Source organism: Xenopus laevis, chromosome 3L (genome assembly GCF_017654675.1).
Source record: "Xenopus laevis strain J_2021 chromosome 3L, Xenopus_laevis_v10.1, whole genome shotgun sequence".
Taxonomy (NCBI): Eukaryota; Metazoa; Chordata; class Amphibia; order Anura; family Pipidae; genus Xenopus; species Xenopus laevis.
In genome coordinates this window covers 74,157,410-74,171,519 of record NC_054375.1, presented here as the reverse complement: position 1 = coordinate 74,171,519, position 14,110 = coordinate 74,157,410, and the positions used below count along the sequence as shown (strand labels likewise).

The window sequence follows — 14,110 nt, the reverse complement described above, 5'->3', positions numbered from 1 at the left end:
CCCCAACCTTAATAGTCTGCCTCATGGTTTAATTGTTCCTTTTGCCAGTTTAGTTGGATGTTTTCCAGCTCATTTATATCCCTCTTAAGGACTACAGCCCAAAACTGCACTGCATACTCCAGATGAGGCCTTACCAGAGATTCTTTGAGTTAATGCCCTTTTTATGCAAGACATTAATTTAATTGCTATAGTAGCTACAGAATGGCACTGCCTAGAGTTATAAAGTTTGTTATCCACAAAAATCCTCAAATCTTTCTTGGTTAAGGAAACCCCCAACATATTAAAATGTAGTGCATAACTAGCATTTGTTATTTCTTGACAAGTGCATGGAACTTATAGTTTTGTGCAATTTAATATCATCACCTAAAAAAGTCAGTACTTACAATACCAACCACAAGGTCATTAGTAAATTAAAAAGCAGTGGTTCAATTACAAAATGCTCCATCTACCACCTCTGTTTGATATCTATCCTTCTGTCAACTCTATATCCAAGTACAAATATCAGGGTTTATTTACGAGCTCATGTGCAGTGTACAAATTAGAATCATAAGTGCAAGTCAACATATTTTTTACCCACAGTGCAATGTTTGTTTTTACCTACAATTCCAGTATAATGGAGGCTAAGTGCAGGCTTGTGTTTGTCGCAATTGCATCCAATACATCAAAACAAAAAACAATTGTGAAAATGTAAGTTCATCAATCGTAGCTAAAATTTTCTTAGCAGGGATGGCATAATTTCAGACATATGACATTAAAAACGTTTTAGCATGTAATTTGTTGAGGGTAAGTCTGTTGTGTCTATTGAGCATCACAATGAAAGAACTGTGAAATGTTCCAAAGAATTGCGTACAAGAGTACCTATTGACATTGGGGAAAGCTTAAGGTAATGCCTAAACATGGCAGTAGTTTAATGTCAATAAGAACACTTGTACGCAATTCTTTTGATGGGCAGAATGAACCAATGGATGGTCAAGGCAACTATGCCAAAATGAACGGAGCATACTTCCTTTAATCAATGGCACTAATTACAATTGCGTTTACTAATTATAAATTCGTCTGGGTTTAGTAAATGAGCAGGTTTATCAGGCCAATATTCGTTAATTTAGTCAGTAAACTTCTGTGTGGTACTGTATCAGATCACATCCACTGCCATCCCAAATCTAGGTTTCTGCTCACCTCCTCATAAAAGGCAATTTAATTTGCTGACCTTAAACACAAATTTAAATATTATAAATAACCAAGGTCCCAAATACATTTTAGTCTCTTACCCCCACACATTCCCTTTGCTCTTCCTGTGCATTGAAACTAAATGCACCCTGATTACAGCTTCTCTTTGGTTGGTTTAACCTCCTCTAAGTGCAGACTAAACGACACCACCAGGGTTAAGCCAATTGTTGGAGCCATCTCATACAACTTACTTTGTGCCTATGTGTCTTTTAAATACCATTATCATTGCAATAACATATGAAAGAAAAATGAGTGTGTCAAACATTAAAATAAATTTCTTTATTTTAAAATAGTGTCATACAGTATATCCAGTTACGTAAGATTAGAAAACATCAAATTTAGGATCCTAGTAAAAAGTTATTGTATTCTACAGTTAAATAATGAAATAAGAAAAATTAACAGTAAGCACTGATTTGAGTTCATTAAATCTGAAACCCTTTTATAACATACATGTTCACATTTTAAAATTTTAGTTTACGCACATCTGTGAGTGCAAAAGATTCTTTTAGAGGAAAGCTAACATGAAAAGTAAGAAGGCAAATATAATGTAAAAATTGCATTTTCTATACATTTGTATTCTCTGCTACAGAGACAAATGATACAATTGCTAAACATTCTAGAGCAGAACAGTAGCATATTAAAATTCAGTTGCTAGAAATAGAGCAGTTGGTATTATTATTTCTGTATCTAATGAATATACAGTAACTTTACCATAGCTTTACATAAACAATGTTTGGACAAGTATAATTTGATTTCCTGTAAAAGAAATGTTATATGCTGCAGATAACAAGTAGTTACATAGTTACACAGTCCATTTTCTGTGTAATAGTAACTGATATTTATATTCCAGTTTGGTAAGATTATTTAATAGGCCACTGAATATGATATATACTATCCATTGTAAGCATTTATTCTGGTGGTGTAGTTTTCCTTTAAGGCACTTAACAATAAAGGTTACGATTTGTCACTGTGTTTAAGTAAGAAAGATATTCCAATTACCATGCTAGAAGGTTGGCAGCGCGCCTGTCTAGGCAAAGCCACAGCCAATGTACTGTAACATGGCTCAACATGCTCATTTCCAAATGGCTCAATAAGTACGCCTTGTTCCTGAATTTAGATCCTCTTTATACAATGCATAAAAAGTATGTGAGAACAGTATCTTCTACACCACAACATAATGAAGAGTTGATATATATATATATACACGAGATCCCTTATCCAGAAACCTGTTACCCAGAAAGCTCAGAATTACAGGAAGGTCATCATCCATAGACTCAATTTTAAGCAAATAATTCTAATTTGAAGTATTTAGGTTTTCTTTGTCATAATAAAACATTACCTTGTACTTGATGGAAGCTGTATGAATCCTTAGAGGTGGCAAAACTTTATCTGCTTAATCTGCTTTATTTGCGTCTCCTGTTATATTGCTAATGGGCCTAAATGGTGTGAATTCTTGATCTGCAAGAAAGCTATAAAACTCTTGTGTCTTGTCACTGCAGCATGTAGAGGTAAGAGTTAGAGTTAATCTGTAACTTTGCAAAGTACTGTGGATGCAAAAGTTTCCTGTAGTTTTCATCTGTTGTTGATCGGGCATTAAATCATATGCAAATACAGGTCATGCAAAGGAACACCAATGGTTGTTTGACTTGGTTAATGACTATACTATTTCTGTAATCATGTATGCCCAGCGGTGGGCAAAGTAACAGTGGAATTCTGGGTAAAAAACAGAGCATTGTGGAAAGAATTAGCTTAATATTTTCAATATACCCTTACAGAAATTGCAGACTGCTGATACTAGATCAGATCTAAAACTTTGCTTTACTAACCTAGCATGAATCCATGTTCATAGCAAAAAACATTCATAGTGGGTTTTTAATGTTTTCATTTTAAGAATAGTGCTGTAAGTAAAAGAAATAGCTTATCTGAAACTCACATCCAGGTATTCCAGATGTCTGTGATTTATTTAAATGTATTGAAATTATGAAATCATTGCTATTTTTGCTTAAAATTTTACCTTGCCTTAGAGAGAGAGAGTGCTTTTTTTATTCCATAATCATCCATTACCCCAACTCCACTCATTTATGAAGGACACTGAAGAAGAAAATCTTGGCCAGCCAAACTATACTATGACTGCTTGGACATGTAGTAAATAGTTGGATTACATGGGGACCCTTGTAGACCCCTAGGCCAAAGACTACACGCTAGACTTGATATGATCCTTAGCAAAAGTTTTCACTCATCCTTGCTCCAGATCAGATTGTGCCAATTTTAACAAAAAGATTGTGCCCATGTGAAGACTGAATGTTATAATCTATAACATCAATGAATTGATGAATGGAGTGTGTGACAAAATATGGAACATGGCTAGCACTGACCTAGCTATATGGACAAAAACCTGGGAGAAACTTCATAAATTGGATTGTCAGCCCAACTATCTCAAAAAAGCATGCAAAGAGGAGACATAATATGCAAAATTTTAAATACAGCAATATTGTGTGCTGATCAAGAATCTAAAACTGTGCCTAGCGGAGGCATAAGTCACAAGCAAAGGATATTTTGAGATTTGAATATATTTAAGGATATCCCAGAACATTCTTGTTCACATACAATTTAAGTTTTGAGTGTAATCCAAACAATAGCATATTGATGACTGTTAAACTAAATAAAGTGAAAGAAAGGATTATAGATGGGACATTGCAGACAATGTCACGAGATATGAAATATCTTTTTAGAGCAGGGACTATACATTTAGATTCTGAACCATTTGTTTGAAGAGAAAACAATTTGGAAGAGTATTTCCAAGCAATTTGTATAACTTGACTTGATTCTAGGAGCCTGATGTAAATTTAGAACAGCTGCTCACTCTACCAGCATGAGTTAGGCATGTAGACCATAGAAAATTCATTGGTTGCATTCTGGACATTTGGCTAGTAACAGGCTGCTAGTGAATATATATTCTCTTTGCATTGCATTGCAGGTTTACAATTCTTTTTCGAAAGAGGGACATGCTTTTATTATAAGTCATAATACAGAGAAATATCTTAACAAGCACCAGCACACAGTTGTGTGCATTTGTTTTGATAATACTGTATAAAATATTGCAACTGTGATAATACTACCACACTGAAATGTACTGTAACTATTAACATACATACCGTACTTTTATAATGTTGCTACAGATATCTGATATGCGGCTATGTATATCGCTATAAAATTTTTCAGATATAGCACAAGAATTCTCTGTTGTATGGTTCCCCAGTACAAAACAAGAAGTCATACAGGTAGCAGTGCAAGTAGGATGTTGTCAACATATCTGATATCAGTTTTTTTTTTTACATAAAAATGGATTCCAGTTAAACCATAGTTTTTCAGGATGGAAAACATATCCCACAGCATTCCATGCAGATTTCCAAACAGTCTGAAGATTCACAGCAGGCGTCCATAATTCCACAATCCATGTCACAAGGGCAGTTACAGTCATCTCCCATCTCCTCAGTGCAGCAACAGCAGCAGGCTTCGGAGCTACAGATGCCACAAGATGCTTGTCCCAGTACAATGTTACACAGTGTGACAAACTCACAGAATAAGCAGGCTAAGATACAGTGAACGCAGCAATCTTCACACATTGGGTTATTAAGGGCGTTCCAGAGGTTGATCAATGCAAATAATAGGAAAAATAGGGAAAAAAAAGAAAAACATTTGTTAGAAGATACAATGAAAATGGAACACAGTCTGTTAGAAAAGAGTCACTAATGCAAGCGTGTCAGATAGTAGTATGTAGTAGCCGAGACCATTTTAAAACAGGAATTTTACCTTCACAAAATGTTTTGCTTTTTAACTATACAGCACAAATGGCTTTTTCAATGGTTTTCTGTTTTTTATTTCAATTTTTCTAAAATTTAAGTCTAAAAAATACAATCTATTTCATTCTCCCCAGCCCTCAATCATTTAGAAACTGGATATATTATTAGGAATACATATCTAAAAGCTGCATTTTGTGAATATGAACTGCTGCTTTAAATATAATTTCTTCTTCACTCAGTGATTAACATGTTACTTCAGATAATGTAACTTTTAAGTAGAACTAAAGGGAACAACACAATGAGAAAGCTTGAGTTAGATGTCCTCAAACAAATCCTAAAGGCTATAGAAATACACATATCTATAAGAATTAGAGAAACAGAAACATGTCAGGTAAGGTAGCTAAAATCTAGAAGGAAGGTGCTGAATAACTATGTTTATCTTATGTAAAACCAAAATGAATGGTAAAAAAATTAAAATGAACTTGCTGTGACATAGCAGCTGCCACTTTTTTTCTTTTCTTGCCTTTATTCAAAGGAAACTGAGGCAACTGGGACAAATTCCTGCAATTATGTGAAAAACACAAAACAAACAAACCCTAAAGATGTAGGCTCAAGAATATATTTATCTATCTATCTATCTATCTATCTATCTATCTATCTATCTATCTATCGGACAGTTAATGCTAGTTTACTAACAGTGGACACATTTGTACCATTACTGATACCAATAGCAGACAAAAAACATTTACCTTTGATTAGACTGCTGTAGGTAAAATACCAGAAGTTGAATGGTTGCTATGCAGAGAAGCATTATTGCATAGTGTTAATAAAGAAATGTGTTTCTAATAAGTCATTTAAAGCTTATTTATCAAAGGGTGTATAACCAGTCTGGCAAAAGACAATATTGATAGCTATGTTTATTTACTGAAAAAGTTAAAACCTTTTCTTGAATATATTTATGTTCACATTATCTAAAGAATAGGGACAAATCTTATTTATTATAGAACAAGTGCTGTGCCTTTATATTCTATGGCACATATATAATTACAATGGTACATGGGGGAGTGTAGCATTTCAGGTGAGAGTCTTAGTCAAACTCTTGCAGGCAATACTCGTGATAGGCGGTGGTGAGTGATTCCACACATTCTGACCCTTGACTACTAAGTTATAATGTTGCAACAGTTTTAGTCTCCTACAACAACCAATCAGCAGTTAGCATTTACTGGCTACTGACTGCTATGAATTACTGTACTATGGCAAATTTAGTGTATTTTTTTATTACATATGGGCACTGGGTTACTAAAAATGTAGAAGTGGAAACTGCTCAAAATAAGGCCATGTGCCATTTTCCGAGGAGCGCTGCACCAATGAGGTGAGTTGAGAAAATCGCCTCAGGTGGCAGTACCCCACTAGTTACCAGGGGCAGCAAAAATGCCACTCCTGGTAACTTTAAGAGCCGGATTCCCAGTTTTAAAGTGGAAATTTGGTCTTCTAGCACTGAGGGTGCAAATGCACTCTTTGCGCTAGATTCCTGGACCCCCCTGGGTCCTTTTGCTGAGATCATGTGGGCCCCCCCGCCACAAAAAGGTGAACACATGGAGGAGGGAGGTGGCAACAGCAAGCTGACTCAAGCGGTAGAGGGGCCAGGATCGCCCTTGCATTTTCCCTTATGATTTCAATAATGATTCCACTTTACTGCATGCTGTACTAATTGCTTTATTACTCATAGTAACTTCTCACTTTTGCTTGAAGTCAATTCCCTTATTTTTCTTTACAGACTTAAAAACGAAATCCAGTTTAAACTATAAGCAAAAAGTATCACAGACATTAATAAGGTTATCTGTCAAATCCTTTTCCCCTTGGTTTTTGTTCAGATATGCCACACAGAATGTATTTCTTCTTTCTGCATGTCACTTCCACGTGTAACACTTCTATCTTTCATTCTGTAAACACACTAGGGCTCAATTACTAACACACTGGTTGCCAGATGCAGTTGCCAATAGCAGCCAATCCGCAATTAGTTTTGAAAACTCTGCTCTACAACAAATTACACTTAGACCCCATCAAGTCTTTATAGATTGTAAACATGAGAATTTGCAGAGATAAAAAAACCCAAGGCAAAATGTATTTTCATAAATTAAACTCACCCATTGCTAAATATGCTTCTTGGTTTTATACATTTACTACAGGTATGGGATCTATTATCAGGAAACCTGTTATCTAGAAAGTTAGAAGTGACTAACGCTGGCGAAAATTCGGCACTTCGCCAATTTACTAACGGTAGCTGGCGTAAATTCGCTGGCGTAATTTCACCAAGGAGATAGATTCAGGCGCAACTTCGCACTCTAACGCCAGGCAAATTTACAGTCTGGCGAAAGAGCGTTACTACGCAAATTCACTAAGTTTTTGATTTTACTGACCCTTACCTCTATCACCAGACTTGCTTTCGCCACCTCAGACCAGGTGAAGTGCAATAGAGTAGAAAGGAGTTCCTCAAAAAAAAGTTTAAAATTCCTCTAAGTCCCAAAAAACGCTGGTGTTTTTTCCTATTCAAAGGCTGATAGACTGAAAAAGATCGTAAATATTTTTTCCGGGTATCCTCCTTCCCCCCCTACATTTGCTAACATATGGCACCTAAACTATAACAACTTTTATATAATTTTATGAAGGTTCCCTGGCCTTGTGTAGTGTAATGTATTTGCTGCAGCATATACGGCCATTGTACTTTAACTGCACGCCGTATGCTAATTAGCCAACGCTAGCGTAACTTCGAACTGCTGAGCGTAATTTCGCCAGCGTTCGGTATCCTGTGCGCAACTTCGGATCTTTGTGAATTAGCGTTGTCCAGGTGAATTTACGCCTGGCGAAGTGTTGCGATGTGCGAGAAGCCATCGCTGGCGAATTTTCGCCTGTTAGTGAATTTGCCCCATAGACGCCATTATAATTAAATGCTTTAAAATTTTGAAACATATTTCCCTTTTCTCTGTAATAATAAAACAGTATCATATTTCATCCCAACGAAGATATAATTAATCCTTATTGGAGACAAACCAAACCTATTGGGTTTATTTAATGTTTAAATAGGTTTTTTGCAGACTTAATGGAGATCCAAATTGAACCCCGCTACCTGGAAGCCCTGGGTCCTGAGCATTCTGGATAATAGGTCCCCTACCTGTACTGAATTTTATTATAACGATTAAGATTTGCCAAAAATATTGTTACTTCGATTCTATCCTTAATTTATGTTAGTAAGACACAAATGGAGCCCATAATTGCAAGTAAAACACAAAACTGAGCAAATCCATTTTGCCATGCACACACATAAGTAGAGTTAACAATTTAAAAATGTTATTTATAAACACAATCATGAAAGCCAGACACAGGAAGTAGAGTATGGACTATATATGGTCAAAATTATGCAGAAAACCTGGAATGACTGGTACTAAAAACACCTCTTACACAATGTATAATACAGATCTTTGAAAGTGATCGTACATAGAGGTTCTGAATGTAGTGGTCAAAATGCCATAACCCACCACAGGTTACTGCCCAGTGAATTTAATGGGTATCCTTTCATGGACAGTTATAATTAAAAAATGTGAACTGTTGGTTTTGTCATGAAAAAGGGCTGTGCTTGCCATGGACTTTGTCCGTGAGAGTATTCTGTAACCTAAAGACCTTGCACAGATTTATTTACCAGCCATTTGCTAAAACATATGCTTGCTAAAATAAAGATTGTTGCTGTACCTATATAGATCTAGCCAATTACAATATGTATTTCCTTCCCCTCATAGCCAATGGCGTCATATTTAACTGCCAATACACATAATTTTGTATTAACAGATTATAATTTTATAATTTTATGAAAGAAGATAAGATTACAATAACAAGAATACTTTTTGGTTTCCTAATCCATTCTGATATAGCCACTTTACACAAAGCTGAATGCAATGTACAACACATATGACCTATTTTGGCTTCTGCAAATGCCACACCTCTCCGTGAAGTTGCACATCATAATAACTTCCAGAACAGTTTTTCTATTCTCTATTGTTTCTTTTCATACTGATTAAGGTTGTCTAACTAAACAGTCAATTAAATGCAGGGAATGTGGATTTAATATACACTTGGACACTGTAAATTGAAAAGCATTCTGAGTCCAGTGTTCTGTTCCAACAACTTCAGCATATGAACCTTGTATATAGGTCTCACCTTAGTTGCACACATGCCATTGGACTTCCAGTGTAGGAAAGAAGGAAAACATGTTCCTTCACTATGAAACACATTTACGGATTTAGTAGGATCAGTCCTACATTCTTTTCTTTTGCCATGTTGTATTGATGTTGCAATGATTTGTTATTCACACTTAAAAACAGATCTAGAATCTCGGTCATGAAGAATGATCAGACTGACATTCTCTGTCACAATTATTGGCAATAAACAGTGTCTGATTGGGATGCCAAGGGCCCACCAGAAAACCTTAGACCATGGGCCCACTTTCCAAACTATGATTCCTCTTTTCCTCATTTAACCTCTTTATTCTCCTAGTCTTTTATATCCACTTACTATAATCCATTCTTCCATTATTAAGCCTTTTTTTTACATAAAGAAATAGGGAATGACCATGAAATAGATCAAATGGTTAGAAGCAAGAGGCCCACTGACACCTGGTCCCATCGGAAGTTTTCCTGTATCCAGGTGGGCCAGTCTGATACGGTCAAAAAAATATCAAAATAAAAGTAAAAACTTCCCTACATGATTCAATATTATATTATGGTACATTATATTATAGATTGCATTTTAAAAGCTCAAAGCACCCAAAACAGTCCATCTGTCATAAAGAGAAATAAAACACAATCTCATAGGACAAGATCCTGTTTTTGGCACTGTAGAAAACTGACTTTAGAAATGTGTTAGCCCTCAAACCCCCCTGGCAAGGAGTTTTGAAAGTTAACACTACTGAGTGACATGTCAATAGTAAAATACAGCAGTATTGTTAACACAGTTTTTACCTTACATGCCATGCTTGTGCTTCCTGTGTCAGTAATACAGGGAGCAAAAGCACAGGTTATGTCAAATAGTTACTGTCCCGCTTCTGAACAATACTTATGCATCTTCCATCCTACACCTGGGGGGTATTTACTAAAACTCCCATTTTTCCAATTTTTTTATCAAAACAAAGTCGTCCTAACTCAAATTTACCTAACATAACGAAATCATACAACTTTCAAGTTGGCGCCAGATAACCTTGACTTTTTCAGATTATCACACTGAAACGGCGCAGACCATGATGTCAAGAAAGGGACCTCTGCCATTTGACAGGTTTTAGCTGGAGTATTTTTAGATTTTTACCAGCTTTGGGGTATATATAATAAATCTCTAAAAATCATAAGTTTTTTTCCCCTTTAAAAACTTCACCAGAAAATTGTGAGGTTTAATAAATAGGGCTGTTAAAGTATGAATGTTTAAAAAAATACAGCTACCTGAAAAAGTTACATGTGGCTCAGAGCAGATTGAGCCTTAAGCACAAATTCAAATTCTCAGCCAGCTGCAGCAATGGCTAGTACACGTCCATTTGAACATATAGCTGTGTGGGGGAAATAAAATTTGATAAACTTATATTAGCAGCAATTGGAAAGAACAAATCCCAGGCAAAAAAAAAAAAAACACCCATAATGAGGAACAGTGTGCACACAGTAATACTAGTGAAAGAGTATGAATAAAAAGATAAGGCAAGAGTATAGCATATCACTTAAATGCACAAGGAGAATTGAGTAATGCTCTGCCAGTGCCTGCACAAAGGGAATTAAAGAATTTGTGAATAAACTGGCACCATAATAACTTTACTAGGTTACTAGTAAACTAGCACTGTTGCTATTGGGATAAAACTCTTATGAGTGCTCCCTCATTCTCAAATACCCTAGGATTGTTGGGTGTTCTTAGTTGCTCAGAAAAGAAGTACCTGCCTATGATTCTAGAATCCAGTTAAAGAATGAGGACTGTAAAAAATCACATGAGGAAAGGTAGATGTATGCACCTATAGTGACCAAAAATCATTACTTTTAAACCCTGGAACTAGAGGTGTATGTGTAAGCCCAAAACCTGCGGGATTTACAGAGGAGTTGATTAGGTTCTGGCTAACAATTTAGCTCTATGGCAGGGCTACCCCATGCCCAATCTCTTTCTGCTGTGTTTCCCCAGCTCCAACTCCTCTAGTGTATACGAATTTATAGTCTGGTGCGGTCCTGCCTGTAATGTCAGAGATGGACGGGCCAGGAGCAGGTATATACTGTAAGTAGTAGCAGTGTGGCAGGCTGGGTTGTGCTTAAACAGGGGCATTACTGACCTGCATGTTTTTATTTTGTGATTCCAGGTGTCCCTTACCCAGCTGCATGCATGAAAGTTGTACTATACTGTGCATGCACTCACCTTAAGCCACCACACAGGGAGCATGGAAAAGGATAATGCTGCCATGCCTAATCAAGGTAACTGTGTTGGTTTGTTCTTTAAAGTAAAGGAACACAGGGCCTGAGTAATGACTTTTTTGCCTGTTGGGTTGCTAAAGAGAACGCCCTAAAACAGACAATTTATTTAATCAAATTTTCAGTTTTAATGTATTGCATCTTTCTCACGCAGATGATAAAATGTCAGATCAACACCCATTTAAATAATTTTTTTTTCCTTTCTTGTTTATTTCAAGCAAAGTTAAGAGAGTTAAATATAGTGTGCAATGCCTGAGGAACACAGCTAACCACTCACAATTTAAAAATGTAATGTAACGACTATAGGCAAGCTCTCAAAATTGATTTTAAAAATGTCCTACAATCCACTTCTTGTGTTGGGTTGTTCCTACAAAAACACACATGCATAATTATATTAGTACAGGGAAGGGATAAAAGTAAGGTTTAATTTTGGGTTAACTGTTTCATATCCATGCAAGTCTCACAGTAAGAGCATATACACTCACTTACTGATCATTGACATTGGCCATCTTTTGGCTAGCTATATTCACAGAGTTCAGAGCACTCAAAACAGATCTCCAGGCACTCAGCTGTTTCACAGCAAGAATCACAGAGGGAAAAGTCACAATCAAAGTGGAAGTTGAGGTCCTCAGCTGGAGTCTCCTCAAAGCCCACACAGACATGGGAACAACATCCACAGCAGGTGTTACAGGCCTCTTGCAGACAGGAGGAGCAAACCTGATGCGGGCCGAGGATGAACTCAGTACACTGGCAGAAGAGACAGGCCAGAATCAAAGAAGCACAGCAGTCTAATTCAAACAAGAAAGAACATGAACTAAAAGAAGGATACAACTACAGTATATCAAGAAAAAAATGTACTGAATATACAACTGAGTTTATGAAACACACAGTCACAAACAAATGTACATACATATTATTCAGTTACAAGAACTATTTGTAGCAAAACATTACTGCCTATAAGTAGGTGCTTTGTAAATACTAAATACTTAAAAGGCTTAGCTTAAAGAAAACCTAAAAATAAAACATTCCCCTATGAAATAACATAAAATGTTGAACAACTGTTTAATATACATTCATTATAAATGTCAATTGTTTTAAAGTTACTTGAAAATGAAAATGTACTGGTAGATTTGACTATTAAATCAATGTAACAGAAGTCAGCTGACTAACAAGACACCTGAAGAAGCATGCAAGGCACCAGAAATAGAATCTTGGAGAGCAGAAAAAGGTAATGAACTTGTGTTTCATTACCTCTCTAAAGCAGGTTGTAAAGGACAGGGCTGAGCTTTGTGAAGCTGCTCTTTGAACGAAGCCCCAAATTTTTGATCAGGCGCACCATGAAAAAAGCAGCACACCCATGGGAACAAATGCTCCGAACTTAAGCACTAAGAGATGTGCTCTTGTGTCCTTTTGTGCTCTTTCACTTGCAACCAGAGGACTGGTAAATGACCCCTGCGTTCTTCTACATTGTTTTATCTGTCAGGGCCAGGTCAAATAAAAAGGACAGACAAATACCTTTTATGAATGTCTATTGACATTTAAATTTTTGGGTTTGCATTCCCTTTAAAAATAAAGAACAACTTATCCTGTCTTCATAATAACAGTTTGTACTGGCAGTGTTTCTAACAAAAGGAAGAGCATAGCTAATACACTGAAAGAGCAGTGACAAAAAATAAGATTCAGTTTTAAATTAATCAAGCTATGGTAGCCTATTTTCAGCAATGCTTTCCTTTTAGAAATATCAATAGAATGTGTACAGCACAGATGAAAAGGCACACTTCACTGTAGAAGTTTCAATTTGCATATCAACAAGCACAAATAAGTGCGAAATTGCTGCACTACTGTATGCATATTATGCTTACAATAATGCTTAAGCATTCTTGAGACAAGATACAATTGAGCGCAGCTACATAACAAGTTGAAAGATGTTGCTGACCCAGGCTCATTCTCAATAAATCTATCAAAGCTTTATTCAAATGAAGCCTTACAAGCGGAGATGACGATGTTGCATTCCTCACACTAGCAGAAGAAGATTTAAGTATATTATTGAACATCTTATAAAGAAGAACGAAAAGTGAAAAAAAAATTAGCCTATATTTTGGAGAATGGCACCAGCCCAAGGACACACTTACCTGAAACCCCAGGCCAGTGCTCCTATCAACAGAAAACTGCACTGGCCCGGGGTTATACCAGTGAGCACCATGGAGTGACCCTCTTCCGTCTCCCTCTTTCTTTGCGTGGCTGCTCATGGGCAGTAGAACGAAAAGCCGAACTTTAACTAAAGATTCGGCTATTTCATCCAACTGTGCATGCGTCTGCCCTGGGAAATTTGAAGAAAGAAGAAGCTGGAAGAGGATCGCTCTTTGGTGCTCACTGGCATAACCCAGGGCTGGTGCAGTTTTTTGCTGATAGGAGCGCCGGCACAGGATTTCAGATAAGTAAATACAATCACTTGGGTGTGCCTAACATTTGGCAACCCCAAATGCACAAAGCCTTTCCTTCTCCTTTAAGAGGATGCCTACTTTTTAAATTGCACTAAAATGCACTATAATTTCTCTCAAGCAGTATTTCCTATCAGCACAGATGCTTATATTGAAG

At 36.5% G+C, this 14,110-nt stretch overlaps 1 protein-coding gene across 4 annotated transcripts in view; it reads right to left on the bottom strand.

The window, feature by feature from the left end:
• Positions 1 to 1,491: 1,491 nt before the first annotated feature.
• The window catches only part of LOC108711134 (myoD family inhibitor domain-containing protein-like), a 49,654-nt gene continuing 37,035 nt past the window's right edge, over positions 1,492 to 14,110 (bottom strand). For 3 of the 4 annotated variants that reach the window (XM_018252554.2, XM_041586397.1, XM_018252553.2), the window contains exons 5-6: positions 12,002 to 12,300; positions 4,711 to 4,843 (exon numbers count right to left, since the gene is read on the bottom strand). In XM_018252554.2, coding sequence (XP_018108043.1) covers positions 12,029 to 12,300 — 272 coding nt within the window. In that variant the 3' untranslated portion in view covers positions 4,711 to 4,843; positions 12,002 to 12,028. Of the gene's footprint in view, positions 4,844 to 12,001; positions 12,301 to 14,110 lie in introns of all 4 variants that reach the window. The other variant, XM_018252555.2, reaches the window with a different exon arrangement.